This window comes from Hypomesus transpacificus, chromosome 14, assembly GCF_021917145.1.
Source record: "Hypomesus transpacificus isolate Combined female chromosome 14, fHypTra1, whole genome shotgun sequence".
Classification (NCBI taxonomy): domain Eukaryota; kingdom Metazoa; phylum Chordata; class Actinopteri; order Osmeriformes; family Osmeridae; genus Hypomesus; species Hypomesus transpacificus.
The window spans coordinates 4,061,612-4,089,014 of NC_061073.1; the positions used below are offsets into that span (position 1 = coordinate 4,061,612).

At 45.9% G+C, this 27,403-nt stretch overlaps 1 protein-coding gene across 6 annotated transcripts; it reads right to left on the minus strand.

Moving 5' to 3' along the window:
* Positions 1-7,590: 7,590 nt before the first annotated feature.
* ckap5 (cytoskeleton associated protein 5) lies at positions 7,591-27,334 on the minus strand. 6 transcript variants are annotated; one of them, XM_047033663.1, is made up of 44 exons: positions 27,231-27,334; positions 25,705-25,797; positions 24,959-25,152; positions 24,250-24,456; positions 23,899-24,070; positions 23,373-23,609; positions 23,064-23,177; positions 22,784-22,888; positions 22,518-22,607; positions 22,082-22,246; positions 21,123-21,251; positions 20,756-20,917; positions 20,533-20,631; positions 19,567-19,677; positions 18,481-18,573; positions 18,190-18,375; positions 17,691-17,785; positions 17,331-17,514; positions 16,977-17,116; positions 16,458-16,632; positions 16,185-16,298; positions 15,908-16,036; positions 15,546-15,740; positions 15,347-15,470; positions 15,169-15,260; positions 14,898-14,990; positions 14,237-14,362; positions 13,962-14,111; positions 13,604-13,807; positions 13,259-13,394; positions 12,764-12,957; positions 12,418-12,596; positions 11,820-11,843; positions 11,067-11,237; positions 10,855-10,975; positions 10,468-10,647; positions 9,969-10,156; positions 9,731-9,806; positions 9,300-9,488; positions 9,069-9,206; positions 8,639-8,722; positions 8,387-8,549; positions 8,087-8,217; positions 7,591-7,971 (listed from the first exon to the last, which is right to left on the minus strand). In XM_047033663.1, exons 2-44 carry the CDS (start codon positions 25,759-25,761, stop codon positions 7,735-7,737), a joined length of 6,153 nt encoding a protein of 2,050 aa, XP_046889619.1. In that variant the 5' UTR covers positions 25,762-25,797; positions 27,231-27,334; the 3' UTR covers positions 7,591-7,734. The 6 variants fall into 6 exon arrangements, with proteins under 6 accessions (XP_046889619.1, XP_046889618.1, XP_046889622.1 ...); XM_047033662.1 differs by having other exon boundaries at positions 7,591-7,974; XM_047033666.1 differs by lacking the exon at positions 14,898-14,990 and having other exon boundaries at positions 7,591-7,974.
* Between the last annotated feature and the right edge of the window lie 69 nt (positions 27,335-27,403).

The window sequence follows — 27,403 nt, forward strand, 5'->3', positions numbered from 1 at the left end:
CACTGACACCCAGAGAAAAGTCTTTGTTTTAAAATGAACTTCCCTGAGTGAATGATCACTTCACACCCTCCCACCCACCCAATGCACGCACGCATGCACGCGTGCACACACACGCACACACTTCACCATAACAAATACATGCACACACACACACACGTATGTTCTTAATCAAATGTACATTTACCAGTTGCTGGCCCAGTTAAGAGCAGACATCTGCTCTCTGGCTCTCAGTCAGCGTGGTAGAGGAGTTCAAAGACCCCAGTTCATTAGCACTGTCAGCTTAACACCCAGACGGCAGCGCGCTGAAACAGGGATACAATACAGGACAATGAGCAGCTCTTTGAGCAGTGATTTATCACGAGGGGAAAGGCCCGTTTAACCCCGGAGCTGCTGGGGCTCCTCCTCAGCTCAAAGAGCCTATTGTCATCTCCCCAGGGGGCTCACCGGCTGAAAGGAGAAAAGATGATCTAGTTAAAGTCAAATTAATTTCTTTTAAGATCACTATAAATGGAGGGTTTTCTCTGTGCGTGTGTAAAGGGGGGTCAGAGAGGGAGAGAGAGAGAAAGGGTGTAGAGAGGGAGGGAGGGAGAGAGAAGAGGGGGATGGAGGGAGGGAGGGAGGGAGGGAGGGAGGGAGGAAGAGAGAGAGGGAGAAAAAAGGAAGGGGGAGAGAGGAAGAAAGGGAGGGAGAAAAGGAGAAAAGAAAGAGGGAGAAAGAGAAGGAGGGAGTGAAAGTACAGTGTGGTGTGAGGAGCACACAAATCCAGGTTTAATTATGTTTTCAAAACTGAACACTGGAGTGTGTCCAATAAACGAAAACGTTTTCGTTCCTCTTCTGTTCATTCCCCTCCTTTGCTTCCATTTGGGATATTCATGTATCAAGCACATTAATTTACCCAAAGAGTATATAGTAGTATACAAGACTGTTACTGTTTAATATAAGACTGCTCCAAGAGGAAGAGAAAATACTGCATTTGTATACCACTGTGATCAGCTGGGATGTGTTGGTGTGAAGTGGATTTAGAGTTCTCCAAGGTTTGTATCTGCTTCCAGAGCTTAGGTCTCCAGCAAAAGTAACTCTGACGAGTCAGGACAGATAATGCATCTCCCGTGGTTGGTAAACTGTTTTTTTTAACGACGTATTGTATCAAAACGTACGAGAAGAGAAAAGACAGGGTCAGCGTGGAGATGTGAACAGCTGGTGGTTTGTTAAAAACCAGAAGGCTTTCTTTAGAGCAGTCTCCTGGTGATGCACACTCCCCTTTTCCTTTTCCTCCTCCTCCTCCCTCCGTCCTCCCTCCATCCCAGTCTAACAAGCCACTGCTTAGTCACACCACCTGCCTGAGCCATTCTTCACTCCCAGTTCTGCCCCTGACAGGGAGAGCAGACGGGGCCCAGCCCCTGCACCTAACCCTCAGCCCAGACCCCCAACCTAGACACCCAGAACTCAGCCCTGAGCCCATCCCTCAGACATCAGTCACCAGCCCAAACCAGCCCCCAAACTATAGACCCCAGATCCCAAAACCTGGACCTCTAGACCCTGGTCCTCCAGTGCCCCAACCCCTCAGAACCCAGTTCCCCCCAGGGAGGCCAGGGGTCAGAGCCCTGAATGAAGTGGTTAATGCAGCTGTGATTACGTCGGAGAACTGTCACTGTGCAGCCATCACACTGTCATCCCACAGACAGGCTGGTAATGCAGCCTCACACATTAATCACCACCAGTCAACATTGTATCACTCTAACCCTGAGCACACACACACATAAGCACAGACACATATATGTATGCACATACACACACACTTATGTATGCGCACACATACACACACACACGTTTGCACATAAACTCAAACGCGATTTACAGTACTTCAGGGCGTTCTACATATCAGTTGTTCTTGGCAGATAGTATTTGGATTCTTCAGAAGGTAATGCATTAGTCTGGGAAGAAGCACAGTGTTTTTGTCCTTGCAAATGTTCTCTCACAAGTGAGAAGCACTTGTCAGAAGTGACAAGTGCTTCGTTTATACTCCTCTGAATTTGATTTCAAGTATATGATAAAGGAATCCTATCCAAGCTGAAAGGGAAAAATGTTCCTCCATGATGTTCTCTTCATGCTCAATTTGAACCATGTCAGTCCTCTCTCAAGCTGCTTTCGGCACATCTGATGCTGAGATTAGAGATCAGATAATCCGAGACAATAAGAAAAACTGGGAGTTCATAGACTTTAATTATCTGTGGCTAGCTGAAGCAGAATGTGTGGTCCGAATTGGCCCGACCCTCAAGTATCACTTGAAACCTACACAGCCTTTCTGCCTCTCCAGTAACACTGCTAGTCCACCAAGAACACTAAGTCTTCCAGCCACTAACACTAAGTCTCCTAGCCACTTGCTTTGTAGAGGGCTCGGCTACTAAGGTCAGTGGGACTACAGAGGATCTGAGGGGTTAAGGTCTTGCTACGAAAATACCTCTACTACCACACAGTCTCTCACACACACATCCACATGCACACATGATTAAAATGTAGTAGAGCACCCATAAGAAATTGAAACCTAATTGTAAAACATTTAGAAGTAGCTAGGCCCGACTAACTGTTAAGCAAACAGACCAAAGTAATGGATTCTTCCATCTTCCCCACCCTTCTATCATTCTGCTCCTGAAGGTTCACACCCAGACCTGCTCTGGTAATCCCTCAGACACAAACAAATATCACCTCCCTCCCTTTCTCCCTTTCTCCCTTTCTCCCTTTCTCCTTTTCTCCCTTTCTCCCTCCCTCCCTTTCTCCTTCCCTCCCTCCCTCCCTTCCTCCCTCCATCCCACACACATGCAGGACTGTGTTGAGCACAAAATTAGACTGTTGTAATTTTTAAATCAATGATTCAAGCCAAAAATACATTTATGGGACTCTGGATGATCTGGCCGTTATTGTTGCCGCTCGCGCAGTATTCACATACCCCTTGGTTTCAAGTAAGCTCCCGAAAACACTTGGTTTTAAGGGGTATGTACCCCTACCCCTTAATCCTACCTACCCCTTGATCAAAACGTGTATTGGGATAGCCCTTAGTGTTATGTGAATGCGCAAAACTAAGGGGTAGGGGTAAGGGGTAGGAGTGAGACAGAAAATTGGGATTTGACATATTTCAGTCTGCCTGCACTGCTGAGCACGCTGAGCCACCCAGGGAGATAGATCCGCACACACAGATGCACACACATGCAAACACACCTGCACATACACACGTACCACACACATGCACACACACTCGCTTTATCTCTCTCCTTTCTTTCTCTCACATACACATACTCTCTCTCACACACACCAAGTGTCCACGCATAGTGAAGTATTGTGTATAAGAGAAAATGAAAATGTGTTCTTTTAGCTGAAAACAAATTAGCAAGACAAGCGCTTCTTAATTTGTTTTGTGTGATTCAAAGAAGTCATTACACTAATCTGGGCCTTATAACAAAAGAACCATTTAAGTGGACTTTGGTGAGAAAATCAAACACACATATTGCCTAAGAGGCTTTGGCCACAGGGAGGTGGTGAGCTCCATACCAATGTGCAGCTTTAACAAGCACCCTGTCTCACCTCCTGGGAAAATAGGTTTAGAAGGAATACAGGATATTTCTCTGTCAAAATAAAGTTAGCATGAAGCCTCAGGAATCTGTACATTTTCCATGATTTATCTTGTAATGACATCTGCTAACTCATCCTCTGCGAAATTGTTCGTTTGTGATCGTTCTCAGGTGCTTTCAGGAAAAGGAATACAGAATACTGAGTCAGAGAACACAGAGATCTGATGTCAGGAAGCAGCTTGGCCTGAAAGAGCAGTCCAGTAGTAACTGTGTGACACTGTACCAACACATTCCCCTTCTCTGCTAAAGGACTAGTCACTAAACAGCAGATGTCACAGATTACACCTTTAACTAATTATACCATCATACTCTGTTAATCTCATGAATTCTAACGGCCTTATTCAATGTCCTGGTAGGCTGTTTTCAGCTGATTATCCAGGTGGAAGCATATCCAGGAGTTCAGTAGAGAAGACATGCAGCTGGAGAAAGTTGTGTATTGAGTTTACATATTCATGGTGGATGGACTAAAGGACAGACAAACGCATTTGCTTATCAGCATGGTTACATTGTTTTCTTTCAATTTCCCTTCCCGTCAATTTTTTGTAATCCACACCGATACATATCATCACATTGTATTCTTACGCAGTGCAATGAATGGAATCACGTTTGTGTCTGGTGACATTTCATGCGCTGATTGTGTTGCCCCCTTAACAAATCCTTTATGGCATCCTCATCCGCTCCCATACAAACTCACCAGACTTCAGGATCAATGCATGTGAATGGATCCCCAGGTCTCCTCAGCCTCCACAGCTGTGTGCCTGCCCCCTGTTGTTCACTGTAATTACGGCCCTCGCACTAGAACAATACCTCAGCACCTCTAGTCTATTAGGGCCCATTAGAGACTGGAGGCCCCATACACGACTTGCTCACTAATTGTATGTGATATGTATTCTTTTCATGCTGTGAACATAATATTTAATGATTCTGTTTTTGCTGAACCACTCAGTGAAACATCAGTACAAAACAACCCAAACAGGGCTTTGCATTTCTGTTACAAAGTGACAAAGGACACAATTAAGATAAACAGACAAAATATAAATTACGCTTTATGTGTGGAAATGTATATTTCCACCACAACCTTAATTTTTTATTCAAAAAATTATTATAAAAAAGAATGTTGCTCTGATCGGATTTGAATCCAATTTCATTGCACACGCACAATAACAATAAAGATTCTACATGTTCAATATTCTGAATAACCTTGACTAAATATATGTTCCTGACTAGGATTAGAGACTGACTTGGGCCAGAGAGAACCAAAGACTAGGACCAGAGACTAGGGCCAGAGCCTGACCAAGCAGGTCATGCCAGACCAAGCATGCCCTCTGCTGACAGACATCTAGAAGCAACTAACCCTGTAAAAACTTCCAAGATCAATTGAAACTATGTCCACACTTGTCACACATGTAGGGTTTGGCATTACTCTGAATTCTCAGGTGCTTGTCATTATGGTGGAAAGCTACACCACACTCTTAGCAGCAGTAGGGTCTTTCTGTTCTGTGTGCTATTGAAAGTAAACAGTAAAACTAGATTTTTCTGCAGTAAACCTAGGTAGGTCAATTTGACAGGTTTTATAGAATGAATGATAGAATGTATTTACAGGTGCATCTCAATAAAGTATAATAACACGCACATACCCCATGGGGTATTGTGAAGAGGAAGATGAGAGACAGCAGACCCAACAACGCAGAAGAGCTGAAGGCCGCTATCAGAGCAACCTGGGCTTCCACAACACCTCAGCAGTGCCACAGACTGATCGCCTCCATGCCACGCTGCATTGCTGCAGTAATTCATGTAAAAGGAGCCCCAACCAAATATTGAGTGTTGTACATGTTCATACTTTTCAGTAGTCCAACATTTTCGTGTTAAAAATCCTTTTTTTTATTGGTCTCAAGTAATATTCTAATTTTCTGAGATACAGATTTTTTTTTTTTTATTAGCTGTCAGTTATAATCATCAAAATTAAAAGTAATAAACACTTGAAATATATCAGTTTGTGTGTAATAAATCTATATAATATGGGAGTTTCACTTTTTGAATCGAATTACTGAAACAAATCTACTTTTTGATTATATTTTAATTTATTGAGATGCACCTGTAGTCATTTATACCCATCACCCCTGGTAGACACACGCCTGAATGTCATGCAACATGTGGGAAAGAAGCTGTTTCCCACCAGTTTCCACACCTCTAGACGCCCTCCCCAAAGTAGGAGCATTGTACAACCCAACCTGGGAAAAACCCTACAATTCACACATTTGAAGTTTCCCCCCATAGTCTCAAATAGTCCCAGCTCCTTGTTGTTGGAGTTTTTAGTCTGTTTTGTTCTCTTGATTTGGGGGGAGGGGTGAAAGAACAACACAAGCCTGGCCATTGTAGCCTATCCACCTCCATTCTCCTCCACTAACCCTTTTAAGAGCTGTGTGGAAATCTCAACAGTCTCCGGTCGGCCAGCTTTCTTTAGTGGGGTGCCACCTATTTGAAGCTCATAAAAACAATATTTAGGTTTGATTCTGTGCTGTGTGCGTGTCAGCCTTCTGAAAGGGCTCCATTGATGCAGGGTTAAGGTTGTGGCATGGGGCAGAGGGGCTGGGCTGTCAGCGCCTCAGAGCCGGCCGGAGCGGGAGGGGTGCTGGCGTCCTCTTGCTTGGGGTTAGCATTGATGCTGGTTTAACTGCATAATGGGATTGAAACCGAGCCACGGTATTTATGTCGCTTCACATTTCATCAGACGGCCAGTGTGAATAAGAGTCGGCGGTACCGCGGTTTAATCCAAAACTAAAGCCAAAATAATTAGGGGGCTCGGCCTAATCCCCTGTGGACTCTCTGGGGTCTGTGGAGTCGAACACAGGAAGAAGCCCAGGATTTCTGTTGGCAGGCCACCAAAACCCAAGCATTTGAATGGACCAATCAGGTGGAAGCTATGGCTAGAGTGACCGAGTTGCAGGACCTATAGTTTGGATTAGGAATATGATCTGGTGAGAATATGGGGATGAGTGGTGGATGACGGTGGCCAGTGGGCTACATGAAAATCACATGACGGAATTACAGAAACATGAAATGTTTCACTTTAAAATTATGATGAGTCTTTTTGTCATTGTAACTTTAACATTTAAACTTTTTGATGTTTTTAAACTACTCAAACAAACACAGTATAGACAACAACACATGACAGTGCATATATTGGTAGTTTGTTAAAAAAAAAAAAAAAAACTTTATTGCAATTTTCACTATTGATTATACAGTCAAACTCAAGAGTAACAGCTTAAGACTACTTTCATTTGAATTAATACAAAACAATGCATCAGAATTACCAACATTATGCTACAATACGCCAGATGTCGGGAAATATTAAACCAGAGATTTAATAAGCCTGGAGTAATGCAAAATGTATTTACAAAAAACAAAACATCAATTACTTCATGCCATGCTCCTCTACTTCTGGAACAGAACAGATCCTTCAAGTTTATGTTGATGAGAACTTCTTAAATGTAAAAAGCAACAGAGTGAAGTAGAAGGTGACAGGCTGGGAGGCCGGGAGATTAGGAGAAGAGACCATGTTAAGAACATGGATGACTTTAAAATCTCTAACAGAGAAGAGCTTTAAGTTACACACATTCTTACAGCATTCTGCACGTGGAAACTGTACACTGAAACCCTAACAGGACACATAAAAGCTTGAGTGGTTAGCGACCATGAGTATATACAAACACATTGTGCCACAATACTAAATAAAGTAGTCCACTTATATTTGTATACAATTAGACACTTGTTTATTTTTTTTTCCTCCTTTTTCTGAATGTATACACAGAGTGAGCACTGAGAAGGAGTGCCTGGGTAAAAGCAGGATGTCAAATGGGCTGGGGGGGGTAAGGGTGAGATTACATGGGGGACTAAAGAGGCAGAAGACCCAGACCTTACATGTATCCCAAATATGAGATAGAGAACTTGTGGTGCACTTCGATTCCTAGTGCGCTCCATTACCATCAGTTTAAACTCTGAACAGCTACGTAAATCAAGTTCACCCCAAGCAAGTTGAACATATTTCCTGTACATATTAGAGCCAGGTCTTTATTACAGTGTGCTGATTTGGTAAACCAGTGCAGGCCTACTGGCGGTTGCTCTTGATGCGCTCCAGCCTCTTCTTGAGGTCGTCGAGGTTGGCGGAGGGGGAGGAGGAGCGGGTGGGGGAGTGGGAGTGGGCAGGGTCGTGCTGGTACAGCTCCCGAGACTCCTTCAGTTGGGACAGCTTGCTGTGGAGCATGTCTGTGGACGACGCCACCGAGGGCTTGGAGAGCAGGGAGGTGACTGGGGGGCGCTCTCTCTCCTCCTCCCCACCCTGCTGCTGCTGTGGGAGAAGACAAAAGAAGGGGGGGGAAACAAGTCCTTCCAGTAACAAGATGCTAAATATGTTTATTCCAGTAGATGTCTACGGCAGCATGTGAGCAGAGCATACTGACCCTGGAGTTGTTCTCCAGACCCTGGCGTTGACGGAGTATCTTCAGCCTCTCATAGTAGACGGCAGGCTTCAGTTCCTCCCCGTTAGTGTTGAGGGGCCCTGAGCTAGAGTCCAGACCATGCTGAGGTATCGCTGAAGGACAGGAGACAGCACAGGACCAGTCAGGTGTGCCTGCATCTCACACGGATTTACAGTTTTTTTTCCTAGTCTTTCAGGAAAAACAAGGTTCGAGTTCCGCAAGGTGTCAGATGTTTATCGACCTGTGTGTGTGTGTGTGTGTGTGTCTGTGTGGGGTTCTGACCCAAGCCGGTGGATTGGATGCGATTTTTGCCCTCCCTCTCAGACTCGATTATACGCAGGCCTCTCTCCACGTAGCTCTGGAAGAACTGGGAGGTGTTCCTGAGGAAGGGCTCCAGGTCAGCGTCCGAGTAGTTCTGCTTGTACTCATACAGCTCCGTCAGGCCCTGACGGATACACACATCTCACATAAAAAACCTGAAGACACATCAACCCGACAAGGCAAATATATGTGGTTCTCCAGCGTCCTTAGTACCTCTTTTGTATTCTCCTTGGAGCCAATCTTCTTGAAGATCTCAGACAGGATGTCGCTCACCTTAGCCTTGGACATCCTGTCATCCTTGAGGGGGGACATACAGGCACACTGTGCTCACAGGTGGGTCTTGTATGTATGCTACTATTGGTAATGATGGTGCTAATCTGCTTAATGATGGTTGTAAAGCTTACAGATGGTTTTTAGAAGAACACAGAGCAATGTAGTGTGATATACTACTGCAAAGTAAAATGTAGTATGATATAGTATCATAATGTATTAGTTTAAAGTAGTATGATGTACTAATGCATATTTTATTGTTGAATGTAGTTAGGTATAGTATAATGTAATATAAAGTAGCATTGTATAGTGTAAAGTATGATGTAGTATGATAACAGTTGCTGTGAATCTGGCTGATTGCAGTCGGCCTCACCATTCTGAGGGCTCCCTTCTCAGTCCCGCGGTCAGACTTGAAGCCAGACAGATTCCCAGAGTGTTTGACCACACGCCTCAGGTGGGCCTCCAGCTCCGACTCGTTCCTGTTCTCTATCATGGACAGGTGGTCCAGGATCTTCAGGACGAGGAGCAGAAGGACGAGGAGTTACAGCTCTTGACTGGTCTGCAGTGTTTGCGTTTGTGTTTTTGCGTGCGTGCATGTGGGTACCTTGGCTCCGGTCAGCTTGCAGAGTGTGTGCAGCAGGGTCTTCAGGGTCCTGTGGGGCACGTCGCTCTTGAGCTGCTTGAGCTTCTCCTTGGGAAACACCTTCATGAAGTTGTGGACGTCCAGCAGGATGCGATCCAGGTTGATGCTGCTGATGGTTTCCGGAAGGAACCGGATCATACGCCACAGACACTGAGGGGAGGGAAAGGTGTGTGTGTGTGGGGACAAATAGGAGCAGAGGGTGTGGGGGTAGAGATGTAGGGAAGGATGGGGTAGTGAGAAGGGGGAAAATATGGGTAGACAGATGAAGGGGGAAATAGAGGTTACAAATGGAGAGGGAGAGAGAGGTGGAGGAAGGATGAATGTGAGAAACACAAGACAAAGAAGTAGACCATTTCATCTAGGAGGTGAGAAAAACCAGGAAATGTAGTTACCTTCATGACCAGCTCAGAGAACATGGGAGAGCCTGCTGTGGTGGTTAGACTGTCCTGGAGCAGCACCAGCAGAGCACTGAAGACAAGGGAAGAAAGGGGGGAGGGGGCGAGAGAAAGGCAGGTAGAGAGAGATGGAGAGTCGGTTTGCCACATTAATTTTGAACATTTTGAACACCTTCACTCAGCCCCACTCAAGACCAGATCTGCAGGTGGTTTTGACCAGCGGGGTGGCTCTTACCTGAGGATGTTGGTCTGGTCAGATTTCTCCAGAACCCGGACCACCAGCAGGTTGACGGAGCGGATGAGCTGCTGTCCGTCCTCGATGTCTTCCACCCGGGCGTCCAGCATCAGGGTGATGAGGCCGTGCATCAGGTCCTTCAGCACGCCCATGGACGCCTCCCGCGCCAGGCTCTCCATGGAGAACAGCTGGGAGCCGAGAGAGTAAGAGGCACAAAGATGGGGGGAGCGTGTTGGAGGAGAACAAGAACTTTCATGAATGATCAAGTATAATTATTGTATAAATAAATCTCACCTTCCAGTATTACATTAGTAGTGAATAACCATCTTTTATGTTATTATTGTATTTACTGCTGTTATGCGACAATCTATACATCTATCAAACATTAAAACAGACTGGTTCTTCACTGGCCAATTATCAACCATCTAATGGGAGGACAAAGTTCATATTCTCTGGCTCTCAGAGCCCCCTTGTGGCGACGGCATGCCGGTGCACCCACCGAGAGCATGTTTCCAATGATGCAGCTGTAGAGCTTGAAAATGTCCCTCTTGTCCAGCCGGTCATCGGCCATGTGTGTGTTGTAGATAAGACGCAGCTGCATGAAGGTAGCGATGAGGAACTGGTCGATGTGACCGGACATGGCCTCTGCCTTGTCCTCCTGACGCAACACCTCATCAATCTGGGGAGACACAGGCAGGGAGCAGCATGGGAAAAAGATCCAAACACAGGAAGGTCTGGCATCACTGGAATATTAAGCAACCTTGTGACTATATTTCAAATGTTTGTAGAATCCATTCTTGATTTTTGTTAACAATGTGACACTTTTTCCTAACGTATTATTCACAGCTGTAGTAGTCTGAGTGTCTGAAGGCCGTGTGAGGCCTACCTGAGCCAGGGCCTGGATGCTGGTGTTGATGTCTCCACTGGCCACCTGGGAGATCACAAAGTTAATGGTGGAGGCCGTGCTGTTATGGAGGTCGTCAAAGTGGGGGGAGACCGAGCGAATCCTGGGATGGGGGCAAACAAGATGTTACTACATCATGTTAATACAAGTCATTCCATAACCATCCCATAACCACACCGATCATCCCGACTCACTTGGGTTCTGGGATCACGATGGGCTCCAGGAGCTCATCCAGTTTGTGCTGGACCAGGTCTGGCAGCTCACGGACCCGCGTGTGGTCATTCTCGATCATGTCCAGGTCCAGCTGGAACTCCTTAGGGATAAAGGGGGCCGACTGGTCGTGATGGGCGTTCTGACGCGCTTGGCTGGAGGAGAAGGGAGGCGGTCAGAACCACATGGTTTAGATCAGTGCTCGTCAGCTGCACTCCTAGAGACCCAGTGTTGGGGATGGTGCTTGGCGTCACGCTACTCCATAAAACCAACCTCGGCACACAAGGTGGTCTGAATCAAGTGCACCGTAAGTATTTAATATGCATTAAAACACATTAGCGAGGTTTTGCTGGAGCGCGGCGTCAATTTATATGTGCCTCCCTGTGCAGTCCTCAAGAACAGCTGATAAAACACTGATCTAAGTCAAACACAGAAGCTGGCTTCTCATATCCACTATACTGGCCATGCAGTCTGACTGGTGTGGACGTGACTGCCAGCCAGCCTGCCAGACAGACGCACAGTCAGCACAAACATCCACACCGAAGGAGAAGTAAGCAGGGAATGGAGAATAGTGGTTTAGTACAGGTGGTTTAGTGGAACTACCAGATTAGGTCTAGATCATGTCCATCAATCTCTGCTAGATTATGCTTGGATTATCTCTATGGTACATCTAGAGGAGGTGGTCCCTGTGTGGAGTGGTTTTGCAGGTCAACACACAGGGAGACGGAGGTACTCACATCCTATAAGTACGATACATTATTCTGTCCAAGCGAGGAGAGCAGCGATAAAGAAAGGGGGGGGGGGGGGAGGAGGAGATATCCAGGATTAAGACACACCACATGCAATGAAACACCCCCTTGAGCATTTGCAGAGATGTGATGTTGACAGCATTACTGTTTTGTGACGTCACGTTCTGAAAATGCCCAAAGAGCGAGGTCAGAGGAGGAAGAGGAGAATGAGACAGACCCAGTTAGAGAGGAAGGAAGGAGGCAAGGAAAGTCGGTGAGTAAAAAAAGGTATGAATGCTAGCGCAGAGCTGGACAGAATCTTATCGCTTCATGAATCATTGGCATAAGACTAGAATAGTGGGATTAAGATGAACACCACAGGGCTGAAGAACGGCATCTACAGCCTTCAAATACTTGCTGTCCACTTGAACCAATAGGATCATTCTCATGTACAAATCCATGACAAAGCCATGCAAGCTAAATCAAGAGCACATCAAGTATCTGAAAGTGTACATGTAGAGGCAAAGGTCATCAAACCTGGAATTGATTGAATAAAGCAGAATTAGGGATGTTTGATTCCCCCCCCTCCCTGGCAGAGGGCACCTACTTCAGCCTGTTGGGCACCTCCTCTTGCACCTGGGCAGGCTTCCTTATGAAGGTGGCAGTGGGATTGGGCGGGTTCTCCCTTTGGGACCGCTCGGCTGTCTGTTTGGGAGGCGGAGCCTGGACCTTCTTGGCCGACCGCTTTATCCTCTCCTCCAGCATGCTCATGTCCTTTTCTGACAGCTGGGGGGGGAGAGATTAACAATTTTTTAATTGGCAGTGGACTACACAGATGTCAACACCTGATCGGAAACCCTTTAAACCTGGGTGATCTAACGATCAAGGATGGTAAACGACTGGTGCTGCCAAGAACCAGTTGAAGGTTTGTAAAAGCCAACACGAGGCCTTACGTTGCCGATGAGCTTGTAGACCTGTTCTCCACACACGTTGTAGACCGCCACCACCGTGTTGAGGGCGGCATTACGGACGGACGTGTCCCGGTCTCCAATGTGCACGGCGATCTCCTTCAGGGACTTGGCGGGCGTGGGCTGGCACACGTTCATCCCATAGTTCCCTATCAAATTACCCAATTCGTCCAGACACTCTGGGAGAGGACACAAGGTCAGGGATGGTTAGTAGAGTCTAGAAGAGCTAGGTTTAAGAGGTTGTGTTATAACTGTACTACAGCTCTGGAAAAAAATAAGAGACCACAACACCTTTTTCTTTCCAAATAATTAGATAAGGAAAGTTAGATAAGGTGATAAACAAAGCAGTAAACAAAACACATCACAATCCAGATCACCCAACAGTGCATGTTACAAATAAATTACATCTGCACAATGAACAATCCTCTCCTCCATGATTCCTTAGCTAATGCGTCAACATCAGAGAGTCTCTGGGCTTACCAGCTCTCTGTTTGGAGTTCTTCGACTTGGTTCCATCCATGAGGAAGGGGAAGACCTTGCTGGCGGGGTAGACTTTACAGAGCATGGCCAGGATAGCCCTCACATCCTTACGTACCACATCCTTAGACTCCCCCACCTGGAGGAGCAGAAACAACCCCCCCCACCGGTATCACTAAACACTCCTTGACAACAGATACCTCCAAAATATGTGAGAAGCTCCAGAAGAGTTTGCGCTCGCTGAAATGTTTCAAAGCTTTAGTGCCAGACAACAGGCAGCAATAGCATTTTGGCTGTTGTATTAATGTGACTATCCAGGATGAGTAAGGGATGAAGTTGTGGACTCACCTTGAGGATGAGGTAGGGGATGAAGGATGAGGCCTCGTACTCATTGAGATGATAGTTCTGCCTGCTGAGCATGGCAAACAGCATCTTGAGGTACTCCAGAACTTTCATCAGCACCGTGGTGTTGGTGTCAAAAAAGCGCAGCGTGAACCACTTGAGGATGAGGTCCAGACAGCCGATGGTGGCATCGCTCTCCTCCTCCATACGCTGGAGGAAGGACAAGAAAACGGTCAGACAAGGTCACACGAGGCATACACAAGCATGTACTCAAACACACACAAGCACACTTTTGGATGAACACAGACGTGTTAACGCACACACATGTTGTACACCGTGTCACATTTGTGAGAAGAGGAGATACCTCCATCATGGTGGAAATGGCCCTGACGTGTCTCTGGAAGTCAAAGTGGAAGAGCTCATCTTGCAGCCACTTAGCCATGCAGTTGGAGATCTGGGTCTTCAGCTGCTCCACATACTCATCCCTGGGAGTCATGAAGTTCCACTTCAGCACCTGCAGGAACACACAGATGCGATGACGAAGAGGAAGGGGTTAAGTAAATCAAAACATATCACATAATCCTCCATCTCTACATCAGCCAGTGGTTCTTGCTGGGTGGCAGACGCTGGTTGTCTCACCTTCAGACCTTTCTCTTCCCGGATTCTCTGCTCCTTGCCGTTGGGCACCACAATGAAAATGGGGCCAGAGCGGTCCTCGTCATCCTTCACACTGGCCTTGACAGGAGGCTTCTTACCCACAGTGCCCTGGGGGAGGAAGAGAGAGGACGATGGGGGGGGGAGTAGGATGGGGAAGGAGAGTACGGAGGATAGGGAGGAGGGGCGTCGGAGGGTATCCAAGATACAACAGTTGAGAAGGGAGACAGTTAGGGTTACAGTCCACACCACAGTGCAATTGCAATCCTTTCAGGAGTTTAGCGTACACACAGCTGGTGAAAGCCTGGTTTCAAACAGAAGGACGGTGCATGGTTGTTATAAAATAGAAGATATCTAAAGAGGTGTGGGACTGTCACACAGTATGCGCAGCGCAGACAGAAACAGACATGCAAAGTATGTAGTGGAGAGAGAGCAGTCCAGTAAGAGGACACACAAGTGCAATTATTGTTTGCATACTTAAAAAAGACAAACAGGAAACAATCCAATCTCCCTACGATCATGCAAGATTTGCTGCTACATAAAGATTTAGGATTGATGCCTGTGCAGCAGCAGTAAGTCGTTGAGCAGTCCTCTCGTTCCTGAAGCATCATTAGTCATTAGTATTGGGGCGTGTTCTCCTGTGTACCTGCTGGCTGACTGGCTTCCCCTTGGAAACCTTTTTATCTTTACTGACAGTCTCTTTATCTGGGCCACCGCCCGGCTCCTGGACCACCACGCTCTAGTATGGACATAATATAGACAGGGGATGTGTTTTAACACAGCAGGAAATATGGCACCGAGTGTGCGTGTGTGGTGGGGGGGTGGAGGGGGGCGCTCATACAGACTGCTTAGTCCCTACAACTTGATATGAATGATGGGTATTCAACCAAACAGACATGTAAAAAATGTCAACAGACCTTTTTTGCAGCTCCTGGTTTGATCTTCTTGGCCTCTGCTTTGGGTTCTCCAAACCCATAGTCATCACTCTCTGGCTTGGCTTTGGACAAAGCTGGGGAGAACACAACAGCCATCAACAAACGGAACACCTCTCAACATAACATACAGAACGTTAGTAAGAAATACAGTGAGACCAACCTGGAGCAGCTTTTCCATTGGAGGCCTTAGATGTACCAGCTTTACCAGCAGGAGCCTCAGGCTTGGCTGGCATCACTGCTCGGGCCTTCTCTAGCATGCCAATCACCTGGTCCTTAGAGGAAGTCTGTGGGTAACAAAATGTTACTTCATTAGGTTAAATACAAGACTGAAGTCCTCAATTCTATGTCGTTCTACCGACCTTCAGTTTTCCAGTGGCCTTGTTCATCTTGTCGAAGCCCAGGTGCATCATGAACATGGGGAGGGCCTCCTGGGCCTTCTTCCTCACGTCTCCGTTCCGGTCTTCCAGGCAGCCATACAGCTGGGGCACACATAGCATCAGGTCTCCAGGCACCACACGCATGGTGGGCAGCTTCTCTGCCAGCCAGCCCAGTACCTGGCAAGGGGGGAGACAGTCAGCGGTAGAATGTGTGTCTATAGTCACTATTTGATTAAGTCTTCTCCTCCCGTCTGAGGAAACAGTCTTTACTTCCTCTCTGAGGAAGCGGTTTTGACTTCCCGTTTACCTCCTGTCTGAGGAAGCAGTCTTTACTTTCTGCTTACCTCCTGTCTGAGGAATGGGTTCTCCCTCTTCAGCTCCTCTGAGAGGTCCTCTCCCTCCAGCCACTCCTTCATCCCTGTCTGCTCTACCCACGCCTGCAGGGTCGCCATGGCAGCCGCACGCACATTGGTCTTCAAGGCAGGAGACAAAGTCAGCATCACACCAGGAACTGAGAAGAAGAGTGCTCAGCCTGCTCTGTGAGTGGCTCTACATGGTGGATGAGGCTGGATATGTGTGTGGTGACTGTACATGTCGGATAATGGGGTCGGAAGTCAGTACCTTGCTGTCTCCCAGGACAGTGATGATGGGCATGCCCAGACTCTTCACATGCTGCTTTAGACCAGGGCCCATCGCCGTGGCGATCTGTTGGAGGATGGTCAGTGTTTGCTGGACCTGAGGACAGACACACACACACACACAGGTGGTGTTAAACTATGGGTAGCAGCAGTGCTCTGACTGATTATTTGTGCTGTTTGTTTATGGGTAGCAGTTGAATGGAATAACAAAACAGGATTTGATGAGTAACAGTAGGAGAACAGACTCCTGTCTCACCAGGATCTTGTTGGAGTCGTTGAGGCGCCCCCTGAGGGCGAGGGACAGCTCTCCCAGGGGGGGCAGGATGAACTTGGCCTCCGAGATGACAGCCACCGCCTCGTCCAGACCCTCCTTCCGAATCTTCCAGTTCTTGTCACCGATCTTGGAAACCATGTCTGATGTGATCTTGTCACTGGTGGGGAGAAAAGCAGGGTTGCTGGGTTGTCACTGTGTGCTCTTTTCGCGTTGTAGACTTGTTGTCATATGAAATGTGACAACATCCTTGGGGATATAGCCTGTCAAAAGTATATACAGTGGATATAAAAAGTCTACAAACCCCTGTTAAAATGCCAGGTTTTTGTGGTGTAAAAAAATGGGACAAAGCTAAATCATGTCAGAACTTTGTTCACCTTTAATGTGACCTATAACGTGAACAATTTGATTGAAAAATAAGATTTACATCACAAAAAACAGGCATTTTAACAGGGTTGTGTATATCTACTGTAAGTAGATGTGTTAGATTGTTGAGGAGTTTACCTGATATCAGTCCTGGGGAGGAGATCCATGATGTCAACTGCTCCCCCCTCCTCCTCCTGCTGTTCGTCAGGCTCCTCCCCCACATCTTCTGCTCCTTTCTTGGTGCCTCTGAATGGGGCGGGGGTGGATTGGCCTTGCATCTGGGTGGGGAGGGGGTGGGTTAAACATAACCTGAACAAAACCTCACACGTATCGTATGCCACGAACCATCCGTCTGATCTGAACCTGACTTATTTACTTGACGTTTTCTACATTTCCCCAAGGAAGGTCAGTTAAGACATAGATACAGTAACATCCTGGCCAGTAGCCAGGGACAAAAGGCTTCCCATATGCACAGGAAAAGGACCACGTTACCTTTTCAAACTCGGCATCTATCTGTGCCAGCAGCGCAGGCTTCTCGTCCTCAAAGAACATACGGAGCGGAGCTCCCATGTAGAGGTACATGACCCCCAGCAGAGCAATGGCTGCCATCCTCACTGCTGGGTTGGTAGCCCCCAATGCTGTCTTCACATGGCTGATGAACCCCTTCACATTGATCCTAGGCAACATACACAATTTTGTATGTATTTAACTTAGACTTATTTGTTCCTAGGTGAGTGAATTAAGAACATTTCATATTTTGCAGTAATGGTCTGAGAAGTCAGGACACGATAAGGAATATCACTCTCATTTATGACTTGGTAAAAGATACAGGGTTCTGCAGTTGACACTGACCCAGCAAATCCAAATTCCTTCATGGCGTTGGCTAACCAGTTGAGGGCCTCAGCTTGGTTCTTAGGATTCTTCTGAGCGAAAGCCATAGACACCACCTGACACACACACAGCATTCTGATCTTTACACTTCTCACTCTAAATCATTAAATATTTTTCTTATTTGTTTCTCTAATCTAATCTCAACCTTATGTTGTATGTATTTAACCATCTTATAACCAACATCTAGGCCTACCTCCTCACAACAATATAAATTCCAAACAACAACACTGACATATCAACAAGCTTCCCAGTGTCAATTTATTCTGTTAAAAGTAAAAGATGAGAGAAGTCCATGCTAGATTGAGACAGTTGAGGACAAGTGGTAGTTGAACAACTGGAGGGATCTCAAATGAATGCATAGATGGATAGACCTCAGAGGCAGCATTGAATGCAGAAACCCCCCATTCCTCAACTAGTTCCTCCGTGTATTGTGTTAACAGTAGAGAGATGTGAGCCCCACCTGTTCAGCCGTCCAAGGCAGAGAGCAGGCCTCTCCGATAGCGGTCAGCCCCTCCTTGGCCTTACCCCCGCACTTCACATCCCCCACCTTGTCCACCAGGCCGTCCAGCACCACGGACGCCGACGTCTTGGAGAAGGAGCCTCTCTGGGCCACGAGGCCGACGATGTGCAGCTTCATCTGCATCACCTAGACACAGACACACACGTCAACCAGACCAGCAACTCTCCAACTGTACTCAAACTATGGTGAGCAGCAAAATAAAGAAATGCTTGTAAATATATGATTGTTTACCTGAAAGTTAGTCTCCTTCCATCCTGGCTTCTTGGCCAGCATCTTGACAAGAGCCTGACAAGGCATCTCAGCGCTGTCCATCTGCTCCACAGCCTAGGATTGAGACACAACACTCACAAAACCATCCTCCCAACACACACTGCTCCCATACACTGACACTAGACTCGAGAGGAGTCCTTGTAAGAGAGCAAAAGATAACCTGCTAAACAATCTCATAGACATGAACTGCCCCTACAGTCACAGTTCTGAGCGTGTTCCATGTTCATACGGTGCATGCTTTGGAGATGTGATATGCCTCTGATTTCCCCTATAGCTTGAGAAGGGATATGTGAGTGGGGGTGACGATAGGCATGGGCCGGTTACCGGTTTCAAGGTATACCGTGGTTTGAAAAAGTCCTGGTTTCAATACCTCTCAATTTTTTCGTTATACCGTTGCTGTGGTATGAGCAGTTTTTTTATGTCTCGTAAAAGAGTGAAAGTGCAGGAATCCCTCAGGTTTTACGCAGCGGAGAAAGTAATCCTCCGGTTGGTGCGAGCAAGCAGTCAGTCACCACCAGGTGTATAGAATAGCCGAAGGAGGTGCACCCCTGGAACCATTCCCTGCAGTATGGACTTTTTTCGGGTACCAGGAAATACAACTTGTAACACGTGTTTAAGAGTGGTTACTAGAGGAGGAAATACGTATGATATCCCATCTACAGGAGCACCACCCGTCACTATTTCAAAATTCAAGACAACGGTGTCTTGAAATGAACATTTGCAACCAGTTAAGAGTTAGTGTGTTTAGCACTGGTGAGAAACATTCAACAGTATTATTTGCATGCTACAAACTGAGGCAGATAACACGGCTAATTAAGTAGCTAGCATCAGCTAGTTTTATGTTACGTTACACTAGAGCCATGGAAAAATATATTTCTGGGGGAGAGCAGATTAGCCTACTAATTGTTTCTCACGGTTATCATGCCGTCAAAATCTGATACCGGCCCATGCCTAGGTGACAGTAATTCAAGAGTGACAGTATGCCTACTACTTCATCCTCCTAGTCTACCCCTCTGGTTCCCTGTGGGAGGGACAGATGCTTGTTACCCTCTGAAACTCCTCCATGCTGGCCAGGCGCTCCTTCCAGTTGGCACTGTCCAGCAGCTGCATGCAGGAGGCTGGGAGCACCACCGCTGACCTCTCCTCACACACCTCCAACTGGGACACACACAGAAAAAAAAAATGAATACAAGATGCGGCTCTGTCACTCGGGTATCAACAATGTGAAAATTAGAGCTGTCAAACGATTAAAATATTTAATCGCGATTAATGTCAGTTAACTCGCGATTAATCGCAATTAATCGCACATTTTTATCTATTCTAAATGTCCCTTGATTTCTTTTTCATCCATGATTTTTTCAAATTGTAATGCTCTTATCAACATGGAAAAGTGGTTCGGATTGCTTCGTGCATATGTTTTTTTAATTGAAAACAACATTGCAATCGCCTGGCTTTGACGAGCGGGCAGAGAATTCGCATCAGCTGTGTGGTTGGCCATCAAAATTGTATTTTAGACTCCACGACGTGCTGCGATGATAGCTCAGTTCACAACAACAGAACACACTGATGATTTTGGTCTTGTCAATGGAACCATTTGGCCACCTTTTAAAAGTAAACTTTCCATTCAGAATCTTATTGGCATCCATTTCGGCGTCTGGCGCTGGCAATGAACTCAAAACGTAACGTTAGCCTACTTCAAGAGAATGTCTAATATCCGTAAACGGGCTCTGCTACTACTCTTTAGCCGGCTCGCAAGCCCAACAAGTGTGTGTGGCGTGCCTGTTGTTTTGTTTCCGGTCTAGCTAGATCCGGTGCGGTATTGTAGTTTTTCTAACGTCAGTGGTTGTTGCAACAGAATGTAAAAAAACTAAAAAGTTTGCTAGGTCAAATAGAGCGTTAATCGCGTGATAAAAAAATTTACCGCCGTTAATTTCGGTTTGCGTAAACGCCGTTAATAACGCGTTTAACTGACAGCACTAGTGAAAATAAACAACCTCAGAACTCCATACTGACCGAAAGCTCAGTCTCTATCACCTCCTTGGTCTCCAAACCCTTCTTCCCTTTACCAGCAGGAGCAGACGCTGGTTTGCCTTTCTTAGGAGGCCCAGAAGACTGCAGCACAAGGAAGATAATCTTGTTTTTCAAAATAATATATTGAACACAATGAAAACGCACAATGCCAGCTACAGTATTTGACAGACAGAGTCTATTCAGGTAAAGCAGCCATCAGACTGACCTTGATGGCCACCGGGGCCTTCCTTGGGGGTCCAGAGGACCTGGATGGAGCCTCAGCAGGGGCAGGGGCCTTGGAGGCAGGCTTTTCTTTCTTCTCTGCCCCCACACCTCCTCCTGCCTTCTTCCCCCCGGGTAGCTCCACCTTATCAGCACATTCTTTTATCTGTTCACGTAGAAACAAGAGTGATGAGTGAGGGTTATGGATTGTTTAAGGCCCTGACTGGAAGTGGCCCTTGGAGTGGACTCGATGGTTGTCAGTCCCATCAGTTATAAATCAGTTTTACAAATGTCTATCACAATACAGCCAACATAGGCTACATGATGTTCTATAGACAACCTGGGCCTGACCCAGGTGATCTGAGCCTCACCTTGTCTAGTTTTAATTTATCTAGGTCAGTCAGGAAGGGGTTGACTGCTTTCTCCCCGACAACCCTCATAGCGGTGCCTAGAGCCTCAAATGCAGCGTCCCTCACCTCCGGGGCAGAATCATTCACTTGCTGAAAGGAACCAGAACAGACAGAGGGGTGAAACATTACACCCAAAGTTCATGTAAAAATCATTGACACTTCCTAGACACTGGATAATCCTGCTCCTGGACTAGCATTTACTGTTCTGACAAATCTCTTTAATCTGGGATTAGGGTGATTTAGGCCGAATCCCAATACTCTGTTTTACCCCAACCCCATAGCCCTTAGTTTACCTCTAGCCCTTCGCCCTCAAAACTAAGGGTAAGGGCTACATAGCCCTATGAAATGAGACACCACTTAGTTACAGTTACATATATAGATGTCTCCAAAGCAAGTAGTGTTGCTGCTAATGTTTAGTTAAAACTGTAGACATGCATGGAGTCCATTCAAGGCTAATCAGAGAAATGCGGGACTGTTGTGCAAATCAGCAATGTAACGGTAGCGTAGCAAACTAGCAATTTAATTTAATTAGGAACATAGTTGCAAATGCATGTGTACAGGAATGTGTAGAGCACAAAACAAGACTGTCAGTTTTTCAATTTTAAGCAATTATTTAAGACAAAAATATTACATTTATGGGACTCTGGATGATCTGTCCGCCATTGTTGCAGGTTGAGAAGGATTCACATACCCCTAGGTTTCAAGTAAGCTCCCGAAAACACTTGGTTTTAAGGGGTGTATACCCCTTTGTCTTAGCCCTAACCCTCAATAAAAAATTGTATGGGACACCACTTACTCCCACGTGAATGCGCAAAACTAAGGGCTTGGGGTAGGGGTAAAACAGAGTATTTGGATTCGGCCTTAATCCCTGTCCAGAAAGCTTGTCCAAAGGTAGCCTGGATCAGAAACCTATTTTATACCTTCAGTAATGCAGCGCAGAATGGCTTGAGAACGCTCTTTGGCAAGGTGGACGTGGTACAGTGCCGGAAACTTCTAGCCAGGAACAGAGAGGCTTGCTGTTTGATGGAGGGGTTCTTGTTATCCATCACACCCAGAATATCCTCGCTAAGATTCTGGAGGGTCGTCTAAAACACACCAACACATCACGGAATTTAGACGAGAAGCCTATAGTTGAACTTCCAAGTCAAAGTAGCTTTTGGAAAGCCATGCTATTGTTTTGCCACTTTTACACTTTATATCATAGATTTTAGGGATAAATGTTGAACAATCAGTAAAGCCGATGGTTTCAAATGTATTGAGATATCCACAGGTTGATAAAAAAATAATTCAAGAGTAAATAGCCCAAAGGAGTGATTGGAGGGGAGGATCTTCTCCAGTGTGAAGATCTGGATTTACCGTTAGGAACACTGCATCTATAGCTTCCTGCAGAGCTTGGACAACCTGAGGTTTCTTCTCTTTGAACTTCTCGAGGATAGTTGGCACCACCTGTGAACACAGAGCAGAGGATAAGATCCACATGCACTGCCCCTGTCACCATCTCAACTGTGATGAGATGCCTCAAGTAGGACATCTAAAAAATAAATCTAAAAAAGGTTGTGTGTATGACTTTGGCATGAGTCAGAGTGCAATGACATGCTTCCAGTGCATCAAGGTTAACTCACTATTCCGGCGTACGTTCCAAACTTCTTGCGTAGTCCAGCGGCTAATCCAGCCAAACATTTGGCAGCCAGGGTGACCAGCATGACGTTGGCATCCTTACCCACCACCTGAACAACAACCAGAGAGTTCACAATGCCACCAACATTGACCAGGGCTTTTAGCAGCCCTCAATAAATAATTACAACAGCACCAAATTGATCTGAAGATATTGAAGGAGACTGTTCACTGCACTAGATCCCTGCTGTGACACTTTCCTAGATGCATTTCGGCAATATTCTCTACCTTTTTTAGTGCTCGGACCAAGTCCCCAAAATCCCCATTCTCCAGTTTAGGATTCTTCACCAGGGTCTCCACCGCTTCCAACACCTCCTTCCTCTCCTGCCACTTTTTGGCCTCCTGTTGACCAATCAGAGATTGTTTCATGTCATGTGGACTCCACAGATATCAATATATGTGACAATTCATTTGTAACAATCATCATTGTCTTGAAAGAGCCTAAAATCGTATGTGTATGTGAATGAATCACATTCAAAATACAGAACACTGTCTGTAAATGAAGGCCACAGCAGGAAACTTTGACCCCAAACTTACTATTTTATCATAGAAGTCTTTAGGTATTTTGGACAGGATCTCCACAGGCTCCAGGAGCTCATAGGGATCGACCTGTACTGCTGGCTCGCCGTCATCGTCATCTCCATCCACCTCATCCCCCCGGGAAGCTTGCTGCTGTTCAAACTTGGCCTTCAGGTCCTGCTGGGAGCGTAAGAAGCGGCTCTGCTTGGGGGCGGAGGTTGGCAGCTTCACCCACTCCTCCTCCAACTCCTTCAGCTGGGAGGGGAACACAGGTCAGGCTCAGACCCCCACAGTGGTTTTGATTATCACAGGACAGGCCAGACATTAGGGTCAAGGGTTTGCGGCAGCAGAGTAGCTGGAACCCAAGGTTTCCAGCTGCATTTTTCACCGCCCCCCGTCTGACGGCAAACCCCACCCTACCACCTTGACTAACACATTTTCCGCGGGAAATCCTGGAACCTATCATCATGGTTTGCAGTGGTACATGGTCACTCAGACTTGTAGGACCCTTTTTACACCACCACTAGTAGAGATCTTCACTCACCTGTACAGAGTTAATGTTCTGGAGGGGGGGACGCAGGGCATCCCGGATCCATCTGTAAATCTCGACGGCTAACAATTTGGCCTCGTCTCGAACTGCCTTCTCTCGAGACTCAAACTGCTTTGGCAACACTTTCACCACAGGCTTCAGAGTGATTATCTTGGAGCCAAACTCACTGAAAAGGGTTGTACAAGATATCAACATTTCAGATCAGTTTGGCATAGCCCACATAAATAATTCTAATAAAACACAGAAAGGTAAGCAAGTACTTTCTGGAATCTGTTGCCTACTCAGCATTGCGTCATTTAGTCCAGACAAGCCATTGCATCATTAAAGCCAAGGATGTTTACTCACTTAAGTCCCTTCCTTAATGTTTCAATGCACGATACAATAATCTTAGGGTTTTTGTTGTCGAGGCCTTTCAGTAGCTCGTCCTGGACCGCCTCAGCCTTCTCCATCTCTATGTACATGAGGCAGATGTCCATGCCCAGCTCCTTGGCTCGTGCCTTAGGCTGGTTGAACACCTTTGTGACCACTCCAGAGACCACCTCCCCCGTGGTTCTGCAAACACAAGGACAGTTCCAAGGGTAAAACTAACTGATTTAATATTGATAACTTAAAGGTCACAATGTTTGCGCTGTGTGACTGCCTACAAAGTCTAAAGTAATCCAATCCCAAGAAGGTTGTGTAAGTGTAGATCCAATGAGATCAATCAAGAATCAAGTCGATAGATGTACAAAACACTATGCTCTAGAGCATCTGAAAACTAGCTATTGTCCTAGTATGGATGGAAACCTAATGAACAGCTAAGGACGCATGCTGAGACCTTCCAACACCAGATGCAACAGCAGTATTTCCCACACATTCGTGGCAGTGCGCCCCAGAATCAACACCAGCTGCCACATATAGCGTTTCGTTTATGTTTATATATATATAGTATTTGTAAGTGATTACAAATTGAATCGTGACCCCAACAATCGATTCTAATTGAATCGTGAGGTACCAAAAGATTCCCACCCCTAATGAATAGGCTGGTTTTTAAGGGCTTGTAAGCGAGACTCACTTGGCAGCCACATGGGCACGCTTAATGTAAGCCAGCGCTGCCTCCAGGCCCTTGAGTTGGGCTATGGCATTGGAGTCGGTCACAAACTTCTTGATGAGGCCCAGGTACTTCCCCCACTCTGGGCTCTTCTCGTCCTCAATCCTTTGAAACAGTTTCAGGGACTCTTCATACCCGTTCAGTCTGGCCTTCCATAGCTGGGGGGAATGTCAAGGGAACTATCAGCATTGAGATGTGGATCAAAGTACACAGGAGACAACAGACTGTTCTGGCCCTGACCTAGATGTAGACGACGGTTGGCAAGGGAACCTGTGTTCTTCAAAACAATCTTTTTTACGTTACAATGTGATGCAGTGCTTGATCATTAGTTTCAAGTAAGTATGATCCTTTGTGACAGAGAAGGATTGTTATATTGAGCTTCACTGCATAGTTAGGCTAGACAGCCAAACGTGCCCCTTTAGATAGAAAGAACCAATGCAGGAGTGTTCTTGCGTTGCTCTGTAAAATACTTTAGCATGTCTGATTAAAATACATAACATCAATATCTTAAGTCATCCTGGTACAAACTAGTTGGACTAGCATGGATGTACAGCTATGCATAGGCCTATTGAATACAGCAGGGATGTGAATTACAGAAGACAGGTAGGTTTGGCAACAAACACTATAGAGCAGGGATGTGTAATACTGCCATCGACAATTGGCTACGATGGTTTGTAAGCCGAGATGTGATTTGGGAAAGCAGCATTCACCTTGTGTTCACATTTCTGGTCGATGGGCAACTTTATCCACTCACTGTCGTCACCCATGGTGCCTTCTGGTGGGTTTCTCTTTAGCCAAGATATCTAGAATGAAAACATTTTAATTAGCTGAATATCAAAGTCCAAGCTAGCTTGATCAACAGCTGTGGGTGTTCATTCGCTGTGTTTTGTTTAGTCAGATAAGAATGGTACTATACACACACAACAATCAAAAGGATATAAAATTGAATATTTTCATTTGGAAGATGACTGAAAAAACATATAGTATAGTAGCCTAAATAAAAGGTTGAGTTCCAATTTGTTGCCAGGTGGTGATCATAATGTTATGGTACATTCAACAAGCATCCAAACATAAGAATTTTCCTCTACCAATACAATATACCATGTAAACTAATAGCAAATAAAGGAGGCCAAAAATACTGAGCATACCCCTTCCTGATCAAGCTCAACATTGTGCCCCAAAACAACCACAAATAAAGTAGCTTTAAGGTAAAGGATGAGAGACTATTAGAGCTGCAGGGTATTGTATAGGCTCTCTCTGTACTGCATGTGTGTCTCTGTATTGTTTGTGTTGAAGACAAACATGTGATTCTCTCTGTCGTTTCAGATTACATATTGATCCATTGTAGCGGAATACATAGCTTTAACTCTACATTCCATCCATCCTACATGCATAGCTAAACTATTTAGCCATTTAACCATTATATACTATGGCTTAGAAGATAAGATAACATGTTTAGCTAGCTGTGTAGGGATCAGTTGTTTGAACGTTTTATCCATGGACACGTTGACTGTGTCCAAGCTGAGACCAAAACTGCGACACCACCCTTCTCAATCACCTTATTTACATGCTTAGCTAACTAGCAAGATGACTAAAAAGATAATGACTAACACCTACAAAATGTACAGTAGCCCAAATTCTCTGCAACTATGGCTAATAGTGATACGGAAAATATTGAGTTATAGAGAGCATCTGTACGGCGCTGTCTTTCTTGGCTGTGTCGTGGCTGGTTCAGTGGTTGTTGTTTCTGGGTGTGCTGGCTTAGCTCAAGCTAACATCGGCTGACAAGATCGTTGTGCTAACATCAGTGTGGGTAGCAACGACAGGCAAAGCTATGCCTGCTACTACTAACAACTAGCTGGTGCTAGCTAAACCAGCAAATTGGCCGGTGTGGTTTGGTAGCTAAACCCAGTGATGGTTTTAACATAAATGCTGACCAATACACTGTACACAGGGTAATACTGCTCGAAAGATACAAGGAACAAAACCATACGCAAGCCAGCATACAGAAAATAGAACACCCACAATTGTTTGGTACAAGCTAGGCTAACAAACGGCAGCTGGATGGCGGGCTACGATGGCTAAGCTAGCTATAGAGCTATATCATTTGCAACAGGCCTAGAAAAAAACGCAGCACTGACTGTGCAAGCTATGTAGGTGAACATTGTGCAGTGTGACCGTCAACAGGGCTTGCATTATGTAAGCAGTAATAAAACAGTACAAAACGTTGAATTACCTGTTAGTCTATCTTGAGGCAAAGAGATGTTGGCTTGCTAGCTATTTAGATGCAACCGATGTTCGTTCATCATAGTCTGTGTAGCTAATTTGAAACGCCTCCAAGGGCGGAGAGTTTAAGAGGGAGAGGCCATGAGAAAATGGGCGCTACCTCAAGCCCTACTACGTCATGTC

Excerpts from the sequence above, each read along its gene's own strand:
- ckap5 (XM_047033662.1), bottom strand. The coding sequence starts at position 25,761 with ATGGGTGACGACAGTGAGTGGATAAAGTTGCCCATCGACCAGAAATGT. Across the intron at positions 21,252-22,081 it reads TCTGCGCTGCATTACTGAAG|CAAGTGAATGATTCTGCCCC; the intron begins GTATAAAATAGG and ends GGTTCCTTTCAG. Across the intron at positions 8,218-8,386 it reads CATCCAATCCACCGGCTTGG|CGATACCTCAGCATGGTCTG; the intron begins GTCAGAACCCCA and ends CCTGTCCTTCAG.